The sequence below is a fragment of the Seriola dumerili genome, unplaced genomic scaffold, assembly GCF_002260705.1.
Source record: "Seriola dumerili isolate Sdu_G_001 unplaced genomic scaffold, Sdu_1.0 BDQW01000442.1, whole genome shotgun sequence".
Taxonomy (NCBI): domain Eukaryota; kingdom Metazoa; phylum Chordata; class Actinopteri; order Carangiformes; family Carangidae; genus Seriola; species Seriola dumerili.
The window spans coordinates 932059-953124 of NW_019174697.1; the positions used below are offsets into that span (position 1 = coordinate 932059).

General features: G+C 39.7%; 2 protein-coding genes across 3 annotated transcripts; both read right to left on the minus strand.

The window, feature by feature from the left end:
• Positions 1-763: 763 nt before the first annotated feature.
• On the minus strand, positions 764-11725 carry LOC111234158 (V-type proton ATPase 116 kDa subunit a-like). 2 transcript variants are annotated; one of them, XM_022762100.1, is made up of 20 exons: positions 11081-11725; positions 10479-10557; positions 10180-10277; positions 8485-8622; positions 8002-8078; positions 7784-7910; positions 7394-7476; positions 7208-7301; positions 6895-7107; positions 6429-6579; positions 6179-6318; positions 5934-6091; positions 5714-5804; positions 5504-5622; positions 3899-4109; positions 3684-3803; positions 3464-3580; positions 2631-2748; positions 2340-2511; positions 764-1772 (listed from the first exon to the last, which is right to left on the minus strand). In XM_022762100.1, exons 1-20 carry the CDS (start codon positions 11189-11191, stop codon positions 1670-1672), a joined length of 2520 nt encoding a protein of 839 aa, XP_022617821.1. In that variant the 5' UTR covers positions 11192-11725; the 3' UTR covers positions 764-1669. The 2 variants fall into 2 exon arrangements, with proteins under 2 accessions (XP_022617821.1, XP_022617820.1); XM_022762099.1 differs by having other exon boundaries at positions 8002-8099.
• Positions 11726-12742: 1017 nt separating this feature from the next.
• On the minus strand, positions 12743-15815 carry nfkbil1 (NFKB inhibitor like 1). Its single transcript, XM_022762192.1, has 4 exons — positions 15430-15815; positions 15214-15326; positions 13801-13912; positions 12743-13713 (listed from the first exon to the last, which is right to left on the minus strand). Exons 1-4 carry the CDS (start codon positions 15791-15793, stop codon positions 13124-13126), a joined length of 1179 nt encoding a protein of 392 aa, XP_022617913.1. The 5' UTR covers positions 15794-15815; the 3' UTR covers positions 12743-13123.
• Between the last annotated feature and the right edge of the window lie 5251 nt (positions 15816-21066).

A 21066-nucleotide genomic window follows, 5' to 3' on the forward strand; every position in this document is an offset into this window, starting at 1 on the left:
TTTTTTTTTACAGATATAGTTACTTAATTAAGTTTTTAGAAGCAATACATACATGATGCTTTGATATAGAGTTTGATATCAGTTGGCAGTTTATGAAATTTACGAAACTGATAATCAAGTCATTTTTCATGCAAAGATGCAGAACATTTCATGGTTCTACCTTTTCTGTTTTGTCCAGTGATTGTTTGGCTAATGCAAATATCTGATATTTAAGACAGTTTCTTCAGATTAAAGTCATAAGTTTTAGAACAAAATCAGAATCAAATTGTTTTAATTGACAATATGTTGCAACTTTGATTTTGCTTTGACTTACTGTAACAGCTTCACATGCAATTCAGTGCGCATGTGCTTGCTGTTAGATTAAAATATTTCCTGGCATCACTATAATGTGATTATTAATGGGCCTACCATTTCGTTAATGAAATTACCAGCAGGCTAATATACAAGACAGTTACATATGTGACACACAATAATATATGTCACTTTTTTTATCTTATTAGGTTAAAGTTTCCATTTTCTCATTAAGAGGCACCCAAACAAGAATACAATCTAGCCATGTCAGTGCAAATCAGTGCTGCCAAAACCTGATCTCTCCATGAAAAGAGACTATTTAACTTTAACAAATAATGGAATGTAAGTTAAGAGTGATTGGTCAATGATTATTAAGGTAATTTCTTGTTATCATTTAACAGCTTACTACTAAAATAAATGAATGAAAGAGCTAATAAAATGGCATTGAACATGAATGCTTTATTTGCTTGCATTTCTCAAAACCTTTATTCAACACATAAAAATGGTAAAATATTGGACTCTTGTACAGACAATAATTTAAATAAATACCATGATTAATTATCATTAACAAATGCAATAAGCAATATCATCAAAGAAAGACCTAAGGCTTCTTGACTTTTTCTGGAGTATTTGATATTTTTCTATTGGTTACAGGGGAGGTTACGTTTAAATAAATGCATTAATAAGTAAAGAAGCAAACAGCTAACAGTTGATTATTTTCATTTGGCATCATCACAGTCAGTAGTGAAAACTTTAAATTGTACAATCATTTCTGCAAAGTGCTTTGTGACAATATGCCTCACAAACAGGGGAGTAATGTTTTTTAGATTTTGATGCCCACAGCTTTTCCTTCATCACACGGAGGATCAGTTTTATAAAACCCAAAGGCATCCTCATATCATCATCAGAAACAGATCTCTATGGCACTACATCAGGATGCTTTGTATGGTCTTCAGTAGATTGTTGTTGTTACATACTTAAACTTTACATTGCACTGTATAACTGTTCATTTTAAATACCATGTTGCAAATAATACAAAACCAGTTTACACAGCACAATGCAAATTAAATATTTAAATTCACCCAACTGGTGTGACGAGTGTTGAGCGATGTCTCACCCACAAAATCAAATAACGGAACAAGAATTTTGAACCTCTGCATATCCAGAGGTTTGCTGGGTACAGTAGTAAGGCAGTCAGCACAGCCGATAACATTTTAAAAATCGTCATGGTGAAAAACGTTGCTACAAGAGTGAGTTTCAATCCACTGTCTTGAAGGTTTGTTATCACAGTGTGAATTGTTTCAGCTTCCAGCATCCTTCCCATTTATAAAGTCTGCTTCCACTCATATCCAGCCCTTCAGAGTCCTTTTATTTTTTTTTAAAGCAAGCCATCTTGCTCAAAAACAGAGGGCAGAAGGGAGAAGTCAAAGGGCACGAACTTGACACCGGCCCCATGGTAGAATTTGTTCTGAAACTCCACCCTGAAATCAAGTGTAGAAGCAAGCAAGAGCACTTTAATGACGGCACAATAAATCATGAAGAGGGTGAATGGAAATAGGAAACTCAATAAAGCAGAGGGGTGATATTGAAAAAAAGTGTGAATCTTAATATTGTAGTGTTACAATAAAGAATCATTTATGCTCATATTTGGTACTTTATATATTTTCTATTTAATTCCCCTTTATAAGTCGAAATTGTATCATTTAACTTCAATGCTGCCTTACAGTCCCAAGACGATGTCTTGTCTCATATCACTTTATTTTATTTTATTTTTACTTAGTTAGTTTTTAAGGCCTTTTTTTCATTTATTCTGACGGCGACAGTGAGAGAGAGACAGAAAAGTCAGGGAGAGAGAGAGAGGATGACATGCAGCAAAGGACAGCGGGTCAGACTCAACCCGGGCTTAAGACTTAACCGGTTAGGACTGAGCCTTCATGGTATGCGCTCTACCAGGCGAGCCAACAGGGCGCCCCATGTTTTTTATTTTATATCGCTGAACTGAAAGATGATAGTGAACATCCAGGTTAGTTGGTACCACTGAGACTCACCAGTGGAGGCGGAGAGCATGGAGGAACGCTGATAAGCCTTCCATGACCAGTAGGATGGACACGGTGAGCACGGCAAAGAGGCCGAACACAGGGACCAAAAACACTATCCCAACTCTTGTGGTGATCCTCAGACCCAGGCGCATCACCATGGCCCACAACACCTCTGACAGCTCTGCAACCAATAAGAACAGAGCCCATGAAGACACACAGCATACAAAGACAGACAAAAATTAATTAATGTGAAAGGTAAAGTAAAAGTCAGTAGAAGCTACTTTTTGTGACTGTACTTACGGGCATGAGCCAAGCTGAGAGCCCAGAGACGCAGGTAGGATGCAGTGTTGGAAATGCAGCCCAGGCAGTACTCTATGGTGTGAATGGCCTGGTGCAGGAGCACATCTGCAAAGTCAAACTGTAAAATAATTAAAGTAAGATGTAAGAAACATCATTTAATTAATCCTGATTGGTGATTGGAATTTTAATTAGATTCACAACTGATTATTTTCTGTTTCTTTTCTTTTGCCTCCTACAATTGTTGTTGCTCTAATTTTCTCTTCTGTGACCGCTAACCAACAACCACAGCACATCTTACCATTAGCTGTGCAAATAGGACTCATGTATGGAGGACCAGGCCCAGAGGGACACAGAAAGGCTAAAAGGAGAAGCTAAACGACTAAGAAAAACCATTAGCTAATAGGAAAAGGAAAAGCAGCTGGAAAAAAGAAATGGAAGAGGGAATCCAGGTATGTATTATCATTTTTAAAATGCCTTTTCAAATTTTCAAATACAAATTCTATTTTTCCAATTTTTTCCAATTCTTTTATTAATTCATGAATTAATAAATTTATTTTTAAATGGTGTATTTAATGAGTGTTTTATGTTGTTTTTGTAAATACATTTTAAAATCTTAAGTATTTACTGATGGATTGATAGTTCATTTATAAATTCTTTTTACAATACCTATTTCAATGCCTTTTAAAATATGAAATTAAGGTAAAATGCTGTATTATTTTTCCTGTGATTTCCCTGGTCCTCCATACGCCTCAAAATGTTACATACACCATCCCAATAGAGAGTTGCATACTTGCTTGAAATATACAAGAACAGGATAATGGTGGATCTCTGACCTCTTTGGGAAGAACTTCTCTGCCGGTGATTTCATCAAGTCCTTCCTCTTCATCATCTTCATAAGATGGTGCTGTGGAATTATCATCCTCACTTACACGCCTCACCCTCTCATAACCCTGAGGTGTGACAATAGTGTTTCATAAATAATGACGAATGAATCAAAAGCTGCTTAGGTAGGAAACAGACTCATAATGCCGCAACATCTTCGACTAGACTCACCCTGCGTCTGCGCAGGCCTTTGCCTCCACGATACAGCCAATACAGGTAAAGAGGTTTCCCTAACAGCAGCACAGGAACTGAAAGCATAGCTATCACAACTAAGAAAATTTGCAGCCCAGTCTGTGGAATCAAGATGACAAACACAAACACATGGATTAACAAGGATCAAGAGCAGATAAACAGATGTTATTTCTGATGATCTTGTCAACACATACCTGTCCTGGGTAAAGAGGAGTGATATCCTTCCCCTGCATGACGAACATGTTGATGAAGTGGATGAGGATGCTGGGAGCCTGGCTGGAGTCTCGTGCACCAAATGCCAACCACTTGTAGACAATCATGAAGACCAGGTAGCCAAAGAGACAGAGCAGGAAGAGCAGCTCAGGAAGAAACAGCAAATAGACATTAAATTTCTGTCGGAAGTGCCTGAAGGGAGAGAACAAAGTATAGGAATAAAGAAAGTGATGAGATGGTGATTATATTGACTGGACTCCTCAATATAACAAAGACATAGAGCATCAATGCCAATATTGCACTGTATAGCATGATCATTAGTGCATAATTGCTAGTATACAACATTCATTAGTGACATTAAAAATTGCTTTTGAGACAGCAATGATATAAAGTAAAGTATTGCTTCATTTTACAGGTCCTTTAATTTCTTTTTAATTTCCTATTAAGTCTCATGGAAAAACGTTGTAATTTAGTACTGAAAAAATATAGTCCACATAGTTAAGTACCCATTGATTGATTTCCACAGATTCCTCAAATATTAATGACTGACCAAGATCACTTTAAATCCAACAAAATACATATTCATTTGTTGGAAGCTGTACACATGAAGCCAAGAAGACATGAAGATAGATAGATAGATAAATAGATAGATAGATAGATAGATAGATAGATAGATAGATAGATAGATAGACAGATTAGCCACAACCAACAATGTGTTTGTCCATCTCGCAATATTTCGCCATATCTGTGCATCTCAACCTCAAGCCCATTGATTCCTAAATCTTTAAATAAGTGATCATGAATAAAGTTTCATTTTTTGAAAAGCTTACATAATATCCTAAAACAGCTGGGCACTGTAGTTTTTTTTTTATTTTTTTTTTTTTTACAAAAGTTACTCAAGCAGGAGTAAATAAGAGTTTTTGCCCAAGGCTATTTTCAGCTGTGGATTTGGTGCACTTGTGAGTATTTCTGGCAGCAGGCTGGTGCATGTGGGATTGAGTCAAAATAAATTACAGTGGCCATATTCATGGTAATGAAGGAACATGTCACCCAGTGCAACCGTGTGTGGAGCTCTATGGTGCAGAGGAATCAGATATATCAGGCTTTGGCGACACACAACACTTCCAGATCCATTTAGAGCTAGTTTTGTTCTTTTCATTGGATTTGTTGAGCAAATGAAGAATATAATATATCACCAGACTCATCCTTTAACTGTGACAGGCACCATTGTACCATTGCTTATTCACTTACACCATCTACTGACATTCACATATTCCAAAGCCAATGCATTTAACAAAGTCATTAGAGGTGATTTTCATCTAGTAAAACCATCAATCCTGGTTAGTGTGTGTAGCTTTCTGGCAGGTTAACAGCCTGCTGCAATACAAGTGCAAAAAGCAGAGTTGGGGCAGTTGTAGTGCTATATCAGCAGACACTGGCCCTGATGAAAATACCTCTCAGCCAATAACAATGCACAGAGCGATGATATATATCTATCTATCCATCAAGCGCTCCCAAATTCAATTTTATCCGATCAAAAGTGATGTAAGGTTACTGACATGGACAGTATATCTGCAGTCACTCACAAGTGATTGAAGACACTCAGCACCACTCCAAAGCTCATGTGGATGACCCCAATAACAACTGACATCTTCATCTTGTAGGAGTTGAGGAATGAGAGTCGGTTCACCGCCATGTTCCATATCTGATGCAATATTAGAAAGCATCTCAGTGAAAATGAAACGACAATGAGTCAGTTATATTCTGCCTGTAATGTCTTGAGTGCATGTACTCACAGGATCAATGCCAAACGGGTACGGTCCACTGAAAACACCACTGACATTAGGGTCTAACGTGAGCAAAGCGTTTGTTTGGAGTGTTTTGTTTCTGCAATGTAAAAAAAAAAGAAAAAGAAAAAGAAAACCAATTAGAAAACCCTGAAGCACCAACTAAAACAACACGTGCAGAACACAAAACCTGTGGTTCTGAATGTGTGTATTTGTATTGACTACTCACGTCCATTGCTGATTTGTGAACATAGCCTTCACGCTCCAGCCAGAGCCAAATATGTTGAGAGACTTAGAGAAACAGTCATTGTAAATCAGCCCGGTGTAGACAGAGAAGAGCCCCATCATTAGGATGATGTAACGCCCGTTGAAAAACGTCACCCATATCTGGGAGCAATAAACACAGTTATCAGCCAAAACTAATTTACAATAATCAGACTCTGCATTATGGATGAGAGGGAGACTCATTCTGACCTCATTACTGGAGCGTTTCTTCTTCTGCTTTTTTTCTGTCAGCACCATCCACAAGGCGAAGAGACTCATTACCATCCCGTGCCCGAGGTCACCAAACATCACAGCAAACAGAAAGGGGAATGTGATGATGGTGTAGGGAGCTGCCAATAAGAGAAACATACTCAGTGTACATACTCTGATCTTCTCCAAGGCAAATGCTACTACTGGAGATACATTACTGTTCTTTACTAGATATAATATTAGTTCTTACCTGGGCTTACCTCGCGATAGTCCCCTACCCCATAAGCCTCCACAATGCTCTGAAAGCCTGATGTGAACTTGTTGGTTCTTAGAAGGGTAGGAGGAGTGTCAGTGCTGGGGATGCGGTTCACAAAGGACGGAACAGTGGCATCACCTTTTCTCTGATGATAGAAAATGTATAAGAAAATGAAGGATTTGATCTCGGGGTTCAAATGTGCATTTGAAATCCCTGTGACATTGAAAACGTGGGTTTGGAGCTCCATTCTGACTTTTTGCAGTGTGTAATGTAACCGCGCTGTAAGGGTTAGGGTAACGGTTAAGAAGTTCTTGATTCAATGTGAAAAAGTAGATTTTCATGTGCAGGTGCATTGAAATTATTTCATTCCCAACAACAGATAAACATTATAAACAATGATAAACAGTGGTGGTCACAAATGAATCTCTATTTTAGTTGTAATTATACATTTTTCACTCACTGAGCCTTCTTCCAGCGCCCCCCGCAGGTTTGCCAGATCACTGACGGGACACCACACCTCAGCAATCAGACACTTGTTGGTGACATCGAAGCTGCAGAGGTTGAGGATATGATAGATAGCCTTCATCTTTTTGACCTGCACAACCCAGGTGTAGGCTGACTCTGAGGCCTTCTGCAGAACCTGCCTCAAGTAGTCCTCAGTGCGGTGCAGCACCTGGAGGAAACACCAGTGTTAAACTCACTAAGAATATGTTTGCATGTTACATATTCCTGTTTGGATCAAAAGCCTTAATGCTGTTGTATGTCAGTCCTACATTGTTAAGGTCTTGGATGCGCGTCCTTAAGCTGTCCAACACATCTGCCCGCTCCTCGTCATTCTCAGGGTGCGGATAAAGATGACAGTGGTAACTGAGGAGAACAAAGAAAGATGTGTATGGTAATAATGAAGGAGAATACATCAGGTATTGACAAGTAAAGTCATCTGATGATGGCATTCTTACCAGTCACAGATCTTTTGAACTTTTTGTCCAATCTGGTCTCCCCAGAAAGAGATGAGGAACACAACACTTTTGCTTATCTCACCCTGAAACAACACAGATCAGACAAGTTATTCCTACAGCCTTACAACAAGTCACAAAGTAATGAAAATTACTTATTTTTTGCTGATAAAGTACCAATTTGATATGTATAAATTATGCATCGAAACTTACTTTTAGCCCTTGAAAACTTGGTTTCAATTCTATTTCTCTATAACATTGAATATTCATAAATATTTAAGCAATAATCATAATTGCAGTTTGGAAAAAACAAATAGTCCCTGTTTGATTTTGAGGCAGGAGGAATGCTACGTTATTTCTCATCTCCGTTGCAAAGTATGTAATTCAACTCACAGTGTCAAGATCAGCGAGGTTCTCATCCACTTCTGCGTAGCTCAGGATGGTGTAACCTTTACACACTCTCCACAACATGCGCTCAAAGGCCTCGACCTTCACCCGCTGGATAAGACCTGAAACAAACCTACAGCCAGGAGAGATTAAATCAGATTAAGTTTAGGGGTCATTTCTTAATGATAATGGAACTGTACACATTATGACATCCTGCAGCTCACCCCAGCTTGGCTCCAAGTCTTTGCATACCGGTGCATCCTGTCACCGAGTCTGTCTCCATAGTAGGGAATTCTTCATACTGGGGACCAAGAGCCTCATGCTAATTATAAAAAGGAACATGTTTCATTCATGACAGCGCACAGTAACAGCTCCTCACATGGTTCTACTCAAAGCCGATGCAATGTTCACACACTGAAATGAGATGTTTCTTCTTCTTTTTTTATAAGAGGGCAGGCAGGATGAATCAGGTGCTGCTTGTAGCAGCTGCAGTGTGACCGTGTCATTAATTAAAGTCAGCACTACTTCCACCTCTGTCACCCAGGGAAACAAGACACGACAGCAACAAGAAAACAAGACGTTGTTGGTGAGGTGAGGGGAAACATCTTCACTGAGATGCAAACAGAGTGGGACGTGGACAAAAAAGCAGTACATGACATGGGGTTGGTGCGTGTGATAAATGAGCAGCCGGGTAGAAATACACTCACTCTGGAGCGGCTGTGTATGAAGGTCCGCGTGATCTTCAGCATGTGTGTGTACTCGGTGAGCTCCAGGAGGTTCCTCCGCAGCTTCTCTTTGTTCCTCGCCACCTCGCTGAGCTCCATCTCCAGCCTCTGGAGCTGCTCCTGAACATCGCAGGATAAGATAACTTAACTTAAGATAACTAAAAGCAAAACTATCTAACTTCTGGTTAGCAGCGGCCACTGTGGCTACAACTGACAATTATAGGATAATGTAAAATGCTGACCATTTAGCTAAAAGGCTACGGTGTTATAACATTAGCACAAGTGGGAAACAGTAATAAAATCAGCCAAATGACTCAATAATATTCACTATACAGTAATATTTAGCTAGGTTTGCTTGCATTTGCTAAAATTAGCAACCAAAAGCTACTGGTCATACCAAACCAAGTAAAACTGTGGCGGCAAAACTGTACTGGATTTGAGCAGCTATGAAATTTATGGCTTATGAATTCAACTTTTGATTTGCAAAGTAGTCTTGCTTTATAATATCATGTATGTATATATATATATACATACATGATATTATAAAGCATATACATATATATTTATATACACTGTTGCCCATAAAGTTGGAATAATTTTGTTTTCAGACACAATCCTCTGTTTATTTGTATGTAAATGCATCAGTAATCACTTTTGACCAGGTGCAATGATTACATTATGTGTCCCAATTACCCAGGTGAAATGAAATAAATCACATTGTCACAAGCATTTCATGGAAAGAGGTAAAAAATATTTTATTCCAACTTTATGAGCAACAGTGTAGATAGACAGATAGATAGATAGATAGATAGATTGATAGATAGATAGATAGATAGATAGATAGATAGATGATCACTAAGGAGAACACAATCAGTGCATCCCCATTATGATTGGGTTTTGGGAGCATCCTGCCTATATGCTGTAGGTGTGATGTAATGACCGACTACGCGCTGAAACGAAAGTAAAAGTCTGACGTCAGTAGTGCAGAGGATCAATTTTATTGTCTCTTTCATCTTCCATTACTGATGATTACATGGAGAAGCTAAATCCAGCAGAGTGGTAAATGCAGCAGAGACAGGCAGCCAAAAACTAAACTGGGCTCTCAGCTGCTGAAGTGACTCAGTCGCTACAGAAATCACAGACATACAATCTCATAATCCCACTGTTCTGCCGGCGGTACAGGTGGTGCCAACTTATGCTGTGTAGCCAAAGTTTGTTCAGTCCCGCAGAACTTTATATCAAATTCAAGTGGAGATCACAAGGTTTCTAAAGTTACCAAATTTACCAAATATGTCTGGGTGAATTTGGGGAAATTGTGTATAAAATGACACATAAGACATCTAGAATATTTCCATTTGAAGGACTGGAACAGTGTATATGTATGAAATGGTTAGACAATGGGGAATAATATGATTTTTCCAACCATAAAACCACTTGAAGAGAAAATGAAAGGAAACTGGCAGTGAACAGGAGTCAAAGATGCGTGCACTGTGGCATACAATGTATAAAATTAGAATCTTGTAGTGATATAAATAGCCAGGCTTTTCTATGTTCCAGATTAATGCTATATCCAAACATGATCTAGATCAGGACACTAGTGTGTATGTAAATAACCTCAATTATACACTATGAAAAGTTGGCACTTTGATAGTAAAATCAGGTTCAAATGAAACTTACCATGATCTCCAGGACTTGTCTTGGGGGAGGAGCAAGTGGACTCTCATCCTCCTCTGGAACAGCTATATGAGCCTTTTGGATCTCCCTCAGAAGGAAGCCTACCAACAAAAAATGCTGATGGTTTGTTTCATGGTAATTAACACTTAAGTGTCAGACCTAGCTGTGAAATCTTCACCTCTGAGGGACCGTTTTACAAAACACAATCAGCCACAAGCCGTTCGCTACCCTGATGATTAATTGTCTGGGAGTATGTTCAGGCTACTCCCATGTGAACCATCCCAGGTGCACTGCTCTCTTACCCAGAATTCTCTCCATCTCCTCACATCTCTTGATTTCGCTGACGAAGCGTCGCTGGAATGAGCTGACACTTGGATTAAGCTGAAACCAGAGGAGCATCACAGGTCAGGTGGCTGCAAGTTACTGCATCAGTCAACGCATACACAACAACAGGATCCATCATTGTTAAATAATCTGACACCGGTTGTAATATTGTTAAAAGTTGTTTATTATAGTTTAGATATTGTTAAACATTTTAACAAGTGCAATAGGGAGTATTCTGACATTAAACCATGATATATTATCAGTGTATATTTTCAAAGTACTGTGGAGAAAATTGATATGAAAACTCAGATAGATAGATAGATAGATAGATAGATAGATAGATAGAGAGATAGATAGATAGATAGATAGATAGAACTGGAGTGCACAAGATCAATTAGGCCTATCTATACTCAAACATCTTAGCATAATCAGAAGGAAAATGAGAGGTGGGTATAAACAATTTATTCCGTCTTTGTTAGATAAGAGAATACAAATATTGAAGAACAAAGACGTTCAACCTGGTGGTGGAGTTGACACATTTAGAGAAATGAGTGTGTGCATCATCAGCCTCTCTACTTACATCTCGGAACTCGACCAGCCCCAGCTCTCCGAGCTCACTAATGCAGTCATATTCAGAGCCGGACTGCAGAAACAATTGCGCCAAGCACATCTCCTCACTCCGAAACACCATCTTTATCTGCCTTGTAATCTGCCTGTAGCCTACAGAACCTGGACGACGAGCCGTTCACTACAAACGAAAATAGGACATCACAATATTCAACGAGTCGCTACGTCGCTTTAAACCTCTTAACCAATTAACCTCCCCGCGAGGATTAATTACTGTCCATTAATATTGACGATTTTCAGAAGAAGGGAGAACATCCTCCATCCTGTGTCTGGTCGTCGCGCCGTGTCTTTTCTACCTCTCCACAGCCGCCTGATGTCTATTGAATAAACAATATGAAAACAAAGGCAGAAACCTCCCTAATGCACCTTTCGCATCGAGCGATCGCAGCGCCAGGCGTCATCGTGTGGGCTCTTTACCTTGAACACCTGTCATTACAGCGCGAAAACACGGCGACGACGCGACGCTGGCCGGACACAAACGAGCAACAGGCGGACTAAAGGATAAATCATCAACCCGCCATGTAGACAAAAGGGGCTAACGGCAGCCTCACACGTTAAAAAAAGCCACAGTCAGAAATAGGCTACGGCCTTTATTCGAGCTACGTCGGCCGGCAATTGACACAGATTGCGTCTCCGGGTTGCCAGATATTGTCGCATCCTCTGAAATAATCGTTTTTTCCTTGATCCACAAGAGGAGAGGTGTTGCTGTATAGGAGACACAGGTTTGATTTGATGGCAAACAGCTATACAGGGGCTAACTAAATAATAGAGCTAATATCTCACCACAGATGTAGTTTGACTGACTTTGCACTGTGTCGACTCTTAACCGGCTTTTCAACTCCTTGCTATGTCAACACCAGTTATTTGATGTATTTGAGTCTAAATTTGTTTAACACAATGAAGCGCATTAAATGTTTCTGCAGCTCAAACAAAAGGCTTTCTGAGACGAAGGCACTGTAGTCACAGTATCAACAATAAAAAAAATGAATTAAAATAATACGTAAATGAGTTTTTATAATCCAAAGTGAAATACTTTAGGTATATAAGGTATATTTATCTCGAAAACTGAAATCTAGACCATCAGTCTGTATTATAATTTTGTCAATAAAGTTACTGTTACTATTTTGTTTTCATTTTATGTGGTAAACTTAATGAAATAGACATGCTTTCAGTTTTCTCTTTATGGAACAAAGTTAGCCACAGTATATAATTTGGTTGAATACCCGTCCGTTGTCTCACTTTAAATTATGCTCCACAGTGGCAACACTGTTTTTGCAACAAAAAAAGAGAAAAAAGGGGGTTATCTCAGAACCTGGCAACCAACGCATCTTCTTATTCTGTTCCATCACTGAAAGCAGACCGACCGTCTGCCTTTCTTTGTACGAGTAATCCTTTATTTCATGTGTTTTAGTGTGTTGGTGTTGATAATTTTGGTAGTTTTACAAAAAATTCTGTTGAAAAAAATAATTACTGCGTGTTTGAATAAACCCGCAGATCACGTGAACGAGTATCCATTTGATGAAACGGACTACACGCAGTTAAACGCAAGAGTAAAAATACTGGTAGTAGGCCCACATGACTCGACACAAATTACTCAGGGTTAGAGAAATCTGGATGATGTTAATTAATTAATTTATTTTTTAAATCAGCTATTACACAAAAGCATGTTCATAGTCCTTTTTCAATCCAAGATCAAAACCACTCTCTGGGTACCATCTAATGCTGTCTTAATTCTGCAAGTGATGATGAACACTGACATGTGGACAGGAGGAGCTGGGGATCAAACCACTATGACCACTGGCTTATCCACTCTATCACCTCAGCTACAAAAAAATATGTATAAATTAATAAAGCTATGGCAAGTGCAGCAGACAAATTGTTGGGGAAAATGCATGAAATCCATGGTACATTTATGCATAAATTTGAGTATAGTACAGTTTTAGACACACACATTTCCAGAAAAGCATGTAAAATTAAGTTTAAATAAAATGTTATTTTAAGCCCTGAGACTCTGAGCTAGTCTGTTGAGCTCCTGTGACAGAGCTGTGACTGTATCCAGGATCCTCTGTTTGTCCTTCTCCTCTAAACGAGCTTCACATCTCTGAGCAAATTTGTCAGGATGCCACAGCGCTTGCTGCTTCCGGAGCATTTTACGAAACACTGGCACGTCTTTTCGGTCCACACCGTGCAACATCACATCCACCATCTCCTGCACTGTTCCCCTTGGAGCTGGCCAGGGGATGTCACTGTAGCTCAGCTTTGTGCTGCCAGCTGACGAGCCGCCACGGAAAGTAGCTTCACACTTCTCATCGTACCTGCGCTTCTTGCCCTGCCGAGTCTCTTCCTCTTTACGTGCTGCTCGAGCCAGATACTCTTCATGTTCCCTCTGAAGCTTTTCATGCAGCTCCTTGCGGCTTTGCTCTTCCTGCTCTCTCTCTTGTTTACTCTTCTTCCTTTTCCATCCAGAAGATGATGCTGCTAGTCTTTGAGCTTCGGCATGCTTTTTGTCGAAATATTCTTTCCTAATACGATCAGCCCAGTCCCCAAAATCTTCATCATCGTCATCAACAGGAAGAAAATCATCAGCTGTGAAACAAATACAGCAGCAATGTCATCATCAAGTGGAGAAAATCGAATTAAAGTTCAGCATCAAAGAATGAGTTAAGAATTTACCATCATATACTCCAAAAGTTTCACAGAATTCATCCTCGCATTCACCAAACAGCTTCTCCAGCCACTCCTTCTCAGGGTCTGTTTTAGGTGGACGACTCATGTTTTCAGCACTCTGTGAAGAACACAAGTAAAGGATTCCCAGCATTTCTCATTTAATTATTTGCTGCATTTCTGTTTTATATGTAAACTGATATGATTTTTTGGACAAAAAAAAGAAGACATTTGAAGATATTACCTTGGAGTCTGGGAAACAGTTATGGACACGTCACACAATTATCTTACATTTTATTGACCAAATAATTCATCAATTGGTCAACAACAAATACAGCAACAACAAACCAATTGGCAGATTAATCTGCAATGAAAATAATCATTAGTTGCAGTCCTGTCTTAAAATACTGTGGTATACTTACTGGTACGCAGTTAAAGTAAAGTACGTGTGATAAGAATTAAAAAAGAACAATACATTATAAATCAATTGAATGATCAAATATAACTTGGTCTGGGTTACACTCACTGCGTCTTTATGTGTGTGTGTGTGTGTGTGTGGGGGGTGTGTGTGTGTGTGTGTTTCTTCAGATATGGTCTCAAATGCTGCTTTGATAAAGTTACAGGTTTGATCAGTTATACCACCAAGAATCTGACAAAGGGAACCCATCAGGGTGGCCAGTAAAAAACTGTGATATAAATATGTCCTGAGCAGGATGTTTACCAGTTGAAAAATGAACTTGTGAGTACAGGACAAAAATTGTGTGATGCATTACCTTTAACATGCAGCATCATTTGCATTTCTGTTCTGCATAGTCCCTTTACTTCATGGCTTAAATACATGCCACTACCAGAATCTGTGTTAACCTAATGATCAGCAGATTTGTTTTGTCGATGAAATGTTGAAAATTACGATGAAAAATAAACAACAATTGCACTTTACCAAAGCATAAGTTGGTGCCTTCAAATTCCCTTGTTTTACATGAGCAACAGTTGAAAACCCAAATATATTCAGTTTACTATCACATATGACAAAGAAAAGCAGCAAATACAAACACTCAAATCAAGAAACTGAAATTTAAGGATGTTTGGCATTTCTGCTTGTCAGAAAAGATTAATATATTATAAAAATAGTTGCTGATCAATTTTCTGTTGGTCGACTTTACAAGACTAATTGTCTTGGCTGTAGTATCAGCCATACTGATACTTAATGTGGCCTGTGGTTACTCACTGCTATAAAGTTGTTATCCTGCTGACTGAGTGAAAATGCAAAAACACTTGCTTGTTTCAGTCTCTTCAGTGTGATTATGTGTTGCCTCTGTCTGTTTTAAATCACTGTAAACTGAAAACTGAATGACTTTGGGTTTGGGAGTTCTATTTAGACAAAAAAAAGCTCTACAGTTTATTGTAACAGCTTCAAACTACCTCTGTATGTTTCATCCACTTCAGCAGGTCCTCAGGTGTGACTCCAGCACTGTTAGTAGCGTTCATAGCCTCTGGACAGCTCTTCTTCAGGGGCACAACCAGGTCATCATACGCTGAAAGAAAACAAAAAATACGTTAAAAACATATACCGGTTAATAATTACACACGCAGTACACACAATAATAACACACCAGCTTCTTTTCTGGTCCTTCTCACCTGTCTTCCCGTGTTTGAGAGCCCTGTTGACTGCTGTGTGTAGCGCTGTGTCTCCTTTATGGTCCCTCTGGAGAACATCGGCCCCGTGCTTCAGCAGCAGCCGCAGGACGGCGTCGTCTCCCAGGCAGCAGGCCAGGTGCAGCGGGCTCCTCTGCCTCTTGCCCTGGGAGAAGTTCACATCCAGGTCCCGGTGCTTCCTCAGGTACGACTTCAGCTTCAACAAACTGCCGTCCTCAACGTACCTCCACACCCGCTTCTGTTTGTTAGACACCATGCTTAGTACAGACTGAGCAGGCGGTTTATTTTTTATAGTTATGTTTATGGTCTGGTTATAATAGCTTTGAAATGCCTTCGAGCTTTGCATTAGCAAGAATGCTCTGGCATAAGCTAATTCGGACCGTCTTCTAAATAAGTCCGAAGCTAGCCACGGCGCGAACACTAAAGTTCCGGGGACAGAATGGTTCCGGTACTGTCACTAGGTGTCAGTATTCAACAGGCCACCTTACAGCAAGAGGTCATCATGGATGTATTATAAGACCATCCACGGAGGTCATCTGTCTCAAATTTACTCAAAGTTATTTTATATCTCATATATTTATTTTGAAGTTCTATTTCATAACATTTGTTTATGAACTTCTTAATGATTTATTATGACTCAGCCTGTGGCAGCTTAGCAAAACAACATCTGCCTGATAGCTGCTTGAAAATGTCTTTTTGCACTTTTGAAATTAAACATAATATATTTATAAAAAAAAATCGAACAAGGAAGCTAGCAACGGCTGGGACACAAATGTACCGGGGACAGGGTGTTTACAGTGTTATCACTAGGTGTCAGTATTGACCTGTTTATAAATCTGACATTAATTGATAAAGTAATTGATAAAGTAAACCTGTGTTCCATGACACTGTAATTGACTCAGAGCACATTGTTGTTGAACAGGTTGCTATAAAATGTAACTGGAACTCCATTCTTCTTTTAATGATAGGAAAACAAACCTCCACTATTAATCCTATGAACTCTGGCTTACAAGAGTTTGGCATTACAGTGATGTTTTTCATACTTGAAGGACTGTGTTGTCACCTTCTAAATGGCTAATTGCTCAGTATTTATAAGCCATTCCTGTTCTCTGTGGGTTTCTGTGCCTCGGCCTCCTTTCAGCATGCCACTGGTTCGGCAGATGTCATTAGAAGTCATCTTTGTACTTCCAATTCTTCCAATAGAACTTTCTTTTTTTCTCATTCATAATGTTTCTCTATGAACTTTATGTGTTATGACAATGTATTTGACTTTGATTAAACCTATACCCCATTGTCAACCATTTTCTATTTTGAAACAAGGGCATTTATACAATTCCCTACACTGACTTCTATTTCTATTTTGTAACTTTTTTTTTCAGCTTCCACAATTGAAAATGAGAAATTTAGATTTTTTGATGAAACCTGCATGCCTAAAACCCCCTGAGTCAGTTGTGACTTTGAAAAAAATGATTGCAGATGCACAGGTTGACTTTTAGTGATCCTGAAACTTGCTGCAGAATTGAACATTTCCCTCCACAAAGCTTACTGTTACTCTGCTTGGATGTTTGAGGATGATGTATGCCCAGGGTTTGCATTATAAAGTTGTTTTCACATTCATCTGCTGAAGAGGAAACATTTCTCAGAGCTCGCCTTAAACCTGAGTTTAGGATGTAGACATAAGAATATGATTTGGTGACAGCAAAAGAATTTTGGGTCTAATCATGGTCCAATTTTGCAACTGACACAAGTCTGACGTGGAAACCTGAAACCTCAGTGATACAAATAGATACAATTTATTATTTAAACCACATTTATATGACTTAAAACATATTTGGAGGGGATCTTTAGGAAATTAAGGTTACCATTTTCATGTGGGCCATGCTGGGTTATTTGCACCACCATCCTCAGAACAAACACATCATCATGATACGTACACGATTAAATGAACTGGCCTACAACAAAGCATGCAGGGGCTGAACAATATAAAATGATCAGTCCAGAATCAGAGTAAAGTTATTTCATCTCATATGCAGATTCTTGAAGAACCTAAGTGCAAACAATACTTAAAATTCCAGTCTTGATTTGAACAGTTGCTCACAGTTTACCACACACACACACACAATCTGTGTGTGGCAGCTGCTTGTTGTGACAGAGTCCTTCAATATGTGGCTGCAAAAACAGAGGACAGTTGGTACAGGATACAGCGAGATACAATTTGGACCTTATCTGCATCCCGGTTACTAGGTCAGTGCAAACTGTACCACACAGCTTCTCTAGGTGAAGTTCTTACATACAGTCATTTCTTGTTAGCACATGCGCTCTCTACCTGTGATGCCTACATCAGTGCAGCTGAGCGTCTGAACTGGCTCGGTCCTGCTGCAGATGACAGTGCATCCATTTAGGCCTGAGAGAGGGAAGGATGCACAACAGAGAGGATAGAAGAGGGAATGAAGGGGAGCTTTGTGCACTGTGAAGAGGATGATCAACTCCGAGCCTCACAAATACCGAGATCCGGAGTCACCCAAAGCTTGGCCACTTCCGCTCTTTTTTGCTGTCGGAAACGACGTGTCTCCACTAACGATGGCTGTCTTCTGTGAACGCCTTTGAAATTTCGGCCATCTCAGGAGTGACAGAGAAAGAGTGAGAACAGAGGGTGACGGAGGGAAAGAGAGAGAGAGACATCTGATTTGTCACCTCAGGTGTTTGAGTCACATGTCTGCCACTTTTTTTTTTGTCACACACTCTCGGGGATGATAACACACCATTTGGGTGTTTCCTCACATCCCCAATGCAGGAGAAGCAAGTACCCTTGTCCTCCAAGACCTCAGGTGGAGAAAGCATCTCTTGCAGAGGGCCCTAAAAACAGAGAGATGCTTCTTAAAGACAGGATATCCCCGATCAGGAACCTCTACCTTGCCCCCCACCCCCCTCCTTTCCTGCATGGCCTGCTGACTCCTATCCTGTCTGTGAGGTCTGTAATCCTCCTGGGATGGGGCAGGGAGGAGCACTGCAGGCCCAGGCGGCAGGAAGCCAAGGGTTGTCCAAGACGCTCCAGAGATCAGCATCTCATCCTACCGCGTTATGGTCAGACCAGGCTCAAGGTCCGGTCTTCTGGCTGTGCTGGTCAGCCTCCATTGTTAGGACAGAGGAGAAATGTGTGCACACTTCCTCTGTCTATTTTCTGCTTGACCTGGTTTATTGGGTTCTGATTTATGATAGTTGGATTTGTGCCTCTAACAAGCAGTAGGCCTGGCTGGAAGCCTGATTTAAAATAACCCAGAGACACGGCCTATTTGTCACCCATTCATATGACAATGTAAGGTGGGCACCCCTATAGAAACTCTGGCTTCTTACATTTGCCTTTAGTTTCTATTGATTTACATGTACATTACCTGGCAAACAAACACCTTCTAGTCTGGTGAGGAGTTAGAGTTTAACCTTTTTCACAGTTTGTATCGTTCAGTGTTGAATTTTTTGATATTATTCAACCCAGAGAGGTTTTTAGGTTTAGGTTTGTTTAAAGAATCAGTTCAGGAAATAAAAAACAAAACAAACAACAAAACACATTTAATAACTTACCCCAGTTGTATTGCTTTGTCTGTGCATTTATGCTTTGCTAACGGTGAAAACAGTTTGCACAGCTTTAATACTCATGTATAAAAGGCTCCTGTGAGTATTATATTACTATATACAGTTGTGTGCAAAGATATGGGAACCCCCCCCCGGGCAAATTCCACATTTTGTTGAAGGTTGAAGTGGAAAGAAGTAAATACAACCCCTGCAGCAACCAGACATTAAAATGAGCTCCAAATGTCAATGCACGGTTACTTTTTATGTCATGATAGATATACAGCATGTTTAAGATCTACCCACAGATTTTCAATGATGCTCAAGTCAGCGGACTGTTCCAAAAGCTTCAGCGTGTACGTCTTGAAGTAGTTCATGGTGGAATTTGAGCGATTTTGTGGACTGCTTTGAATCATTGACCTGTTGTAAAAGCCGGGCTCTTTTCAGTTTCACTCTTCAGTTTCTCTTGACTGACTGCAGGACATTTGTATGTAGAATATGATGATATGTAGTGGCATCTGTTCTTCTCTTATCTGTGCAATGTTTCCTGTCCCACTAGCTGCCACTCCTCAGCCCCAAAGCAGAACCCCCCCCCCCATGCTTAACAAATACAAAGATTTTCTTTTTTTTTATCAAACTCTGCTCCTTTTTTTCTCAGCACTTGTTTCCAAAATTACTCTGGCTTACCCAGATGACTGAAGGTGAGCTTTCATTCTGACTCTTGCATGTAGAGACCCTGTTTGTGCATCAGTGCTACACAGTGGAACGGTGCACCACCAGCTTCACCTTCCTGCAGCTTCTTTGCATGGGGGGGGGTTTGTTTTGCCTTTCTGCCCCACAGACATGCAGTTTTCTTTCTGAGAGTTTTCTTGGTCTTCCAGATCTTGTCTTGAGTTCCACGGCTCCCTTGAACTGCCATTTCTGAATCACATTTTCGGAGCGTGGAAATGTCAAGCTGGAAATGCTCTGAGATCTTTTTATATCCTCCCCTGCTTTGTAGGCATCAGTTCGCTTTATTTTAGATCCTCGGCCAGTTGCTTATAGAGGAACTCTTGGTTGCTGTGTTTGAAGGTTTGAAGAGTCAGAGAATTTATCGTCTTTGAAACTGTCATCAGCTGACAGCTCTTTATGACAAGCCGCGACCTGCCTCACAAATGTGTCACCTAAGGCCGGACAACTTAATGCTAAAGTTGTGAGTGGTTTGTATAATAGAAGGGTCCCAGACTTTAACATATCTGGGACAAATACTGTTGATCATATATTTTGTTTGTAAAATCTTACTGTAATTTGCAAAGTAGCCATGACAGATATCAGATACCTGTAGTGGAATGAAAAGTGCAGTATTTCCCTAGAGGTATAAAATAGCATGAAATGGCAGTATTCAAGCAATTTACAAGAATCTTGAAATTGTACTGAAGCACAGTAGATTAGGTAGTATATCTACATTTACAATTTCATTATTCTATTATTCTTTTATTCATTATTCATTTACAGTTTCATTATTTCCACTGGGCATAGTGGGAATAATAGGGACATTGAGTGTATGATTTAGTTCAAAGTAAAGCAGATTTATGCAGTTTGAAGTGATTAAAACAGACTGGAGTATCAAACTGTGGTGTCTCCATGATTACGGACATAATTAGTGGTATGAGTTTGTTTTCTTGTGGAGCTTTAATTTCTTTTTTTTTCTCAGGGATGTTTTCAGACAAGAAAGGGTTAAACGATCATTCATGCTTGTGATTTTGTTCTTTTCCCGGAGCTCTTCTCGTAGTTCGTCATGTCTTGGGAATGGAGAACGAGGAGTGTTTATACCCTCGGGATTCCCTGCGGCAAACCTTTCTCCCAGTGTAGACACAGTGAATGTTCACACTCTGTTATTACAGAAGAATGAAAACATTTGTGTAATCATTTCTGAACATTGTCGTCTCAGACAAACATCCAGCTATCCAGCCTATAGAGGACCAAAGGGCATAAATCTCCTTTCCCTCGTTGCAACTTTGGTTCATGCCATGAAATCTTCGTAACATGATCACATTAGCTTCATAAAACATG

What these genes read in the sequence shown, in the direction of transcription:
- nfkbil1 (XM_022762192.1), bottom strand. Translation starts at nt 15,793, where the DNA reads ATGCAAAGCTCGAAGGCATTTCAAAGCTATTATAACCAGACCATAAAC. An exon ending in AGTGGATGAAACATACAGAG is followed by an intron (nt 13,913 to 15,213) that starts GTAGTTTGAAGC and finishes TGTTCTTCACAG; the next exon opens with AGTGCTGAAAACATGAGTCG. An exon ending in AACTTTTGGAGTATATGATG is followed by an intron (nt 13,714 to 13,800) that starts GTAAATTCTTAA and finishes TTTGTTTCACAG; the next exon opens with CTGATGATTTTCTTCCTGTT.
- LOC111234158 (XM_022762099.1), bottom strand. Translation starts at nt 11,191, where the DNA reads ATGGTGTTTCGGAGTGAGGAGATGTGCTTGGCGCAATTGTTTCTGCAG. An exon ending in CTCCTCTTTACCCAGGACAG is followed by an intron (nt 3,804 to 3,898) that starts GTATGTGTTGAC and finishes TTGATTCCACAG; the next exon opens with ACTGGGCTGCAAATTTTCTT. An exon ending in TCTCAGCTTGGCTCATGCCC is followed by an intron (nt 2,512 to 2,630) that starts GTAAGTACAGTC and finishes TATTGGTTGCAG; the next exon opens with AGCTGTCAGAGGTGTTGTGG.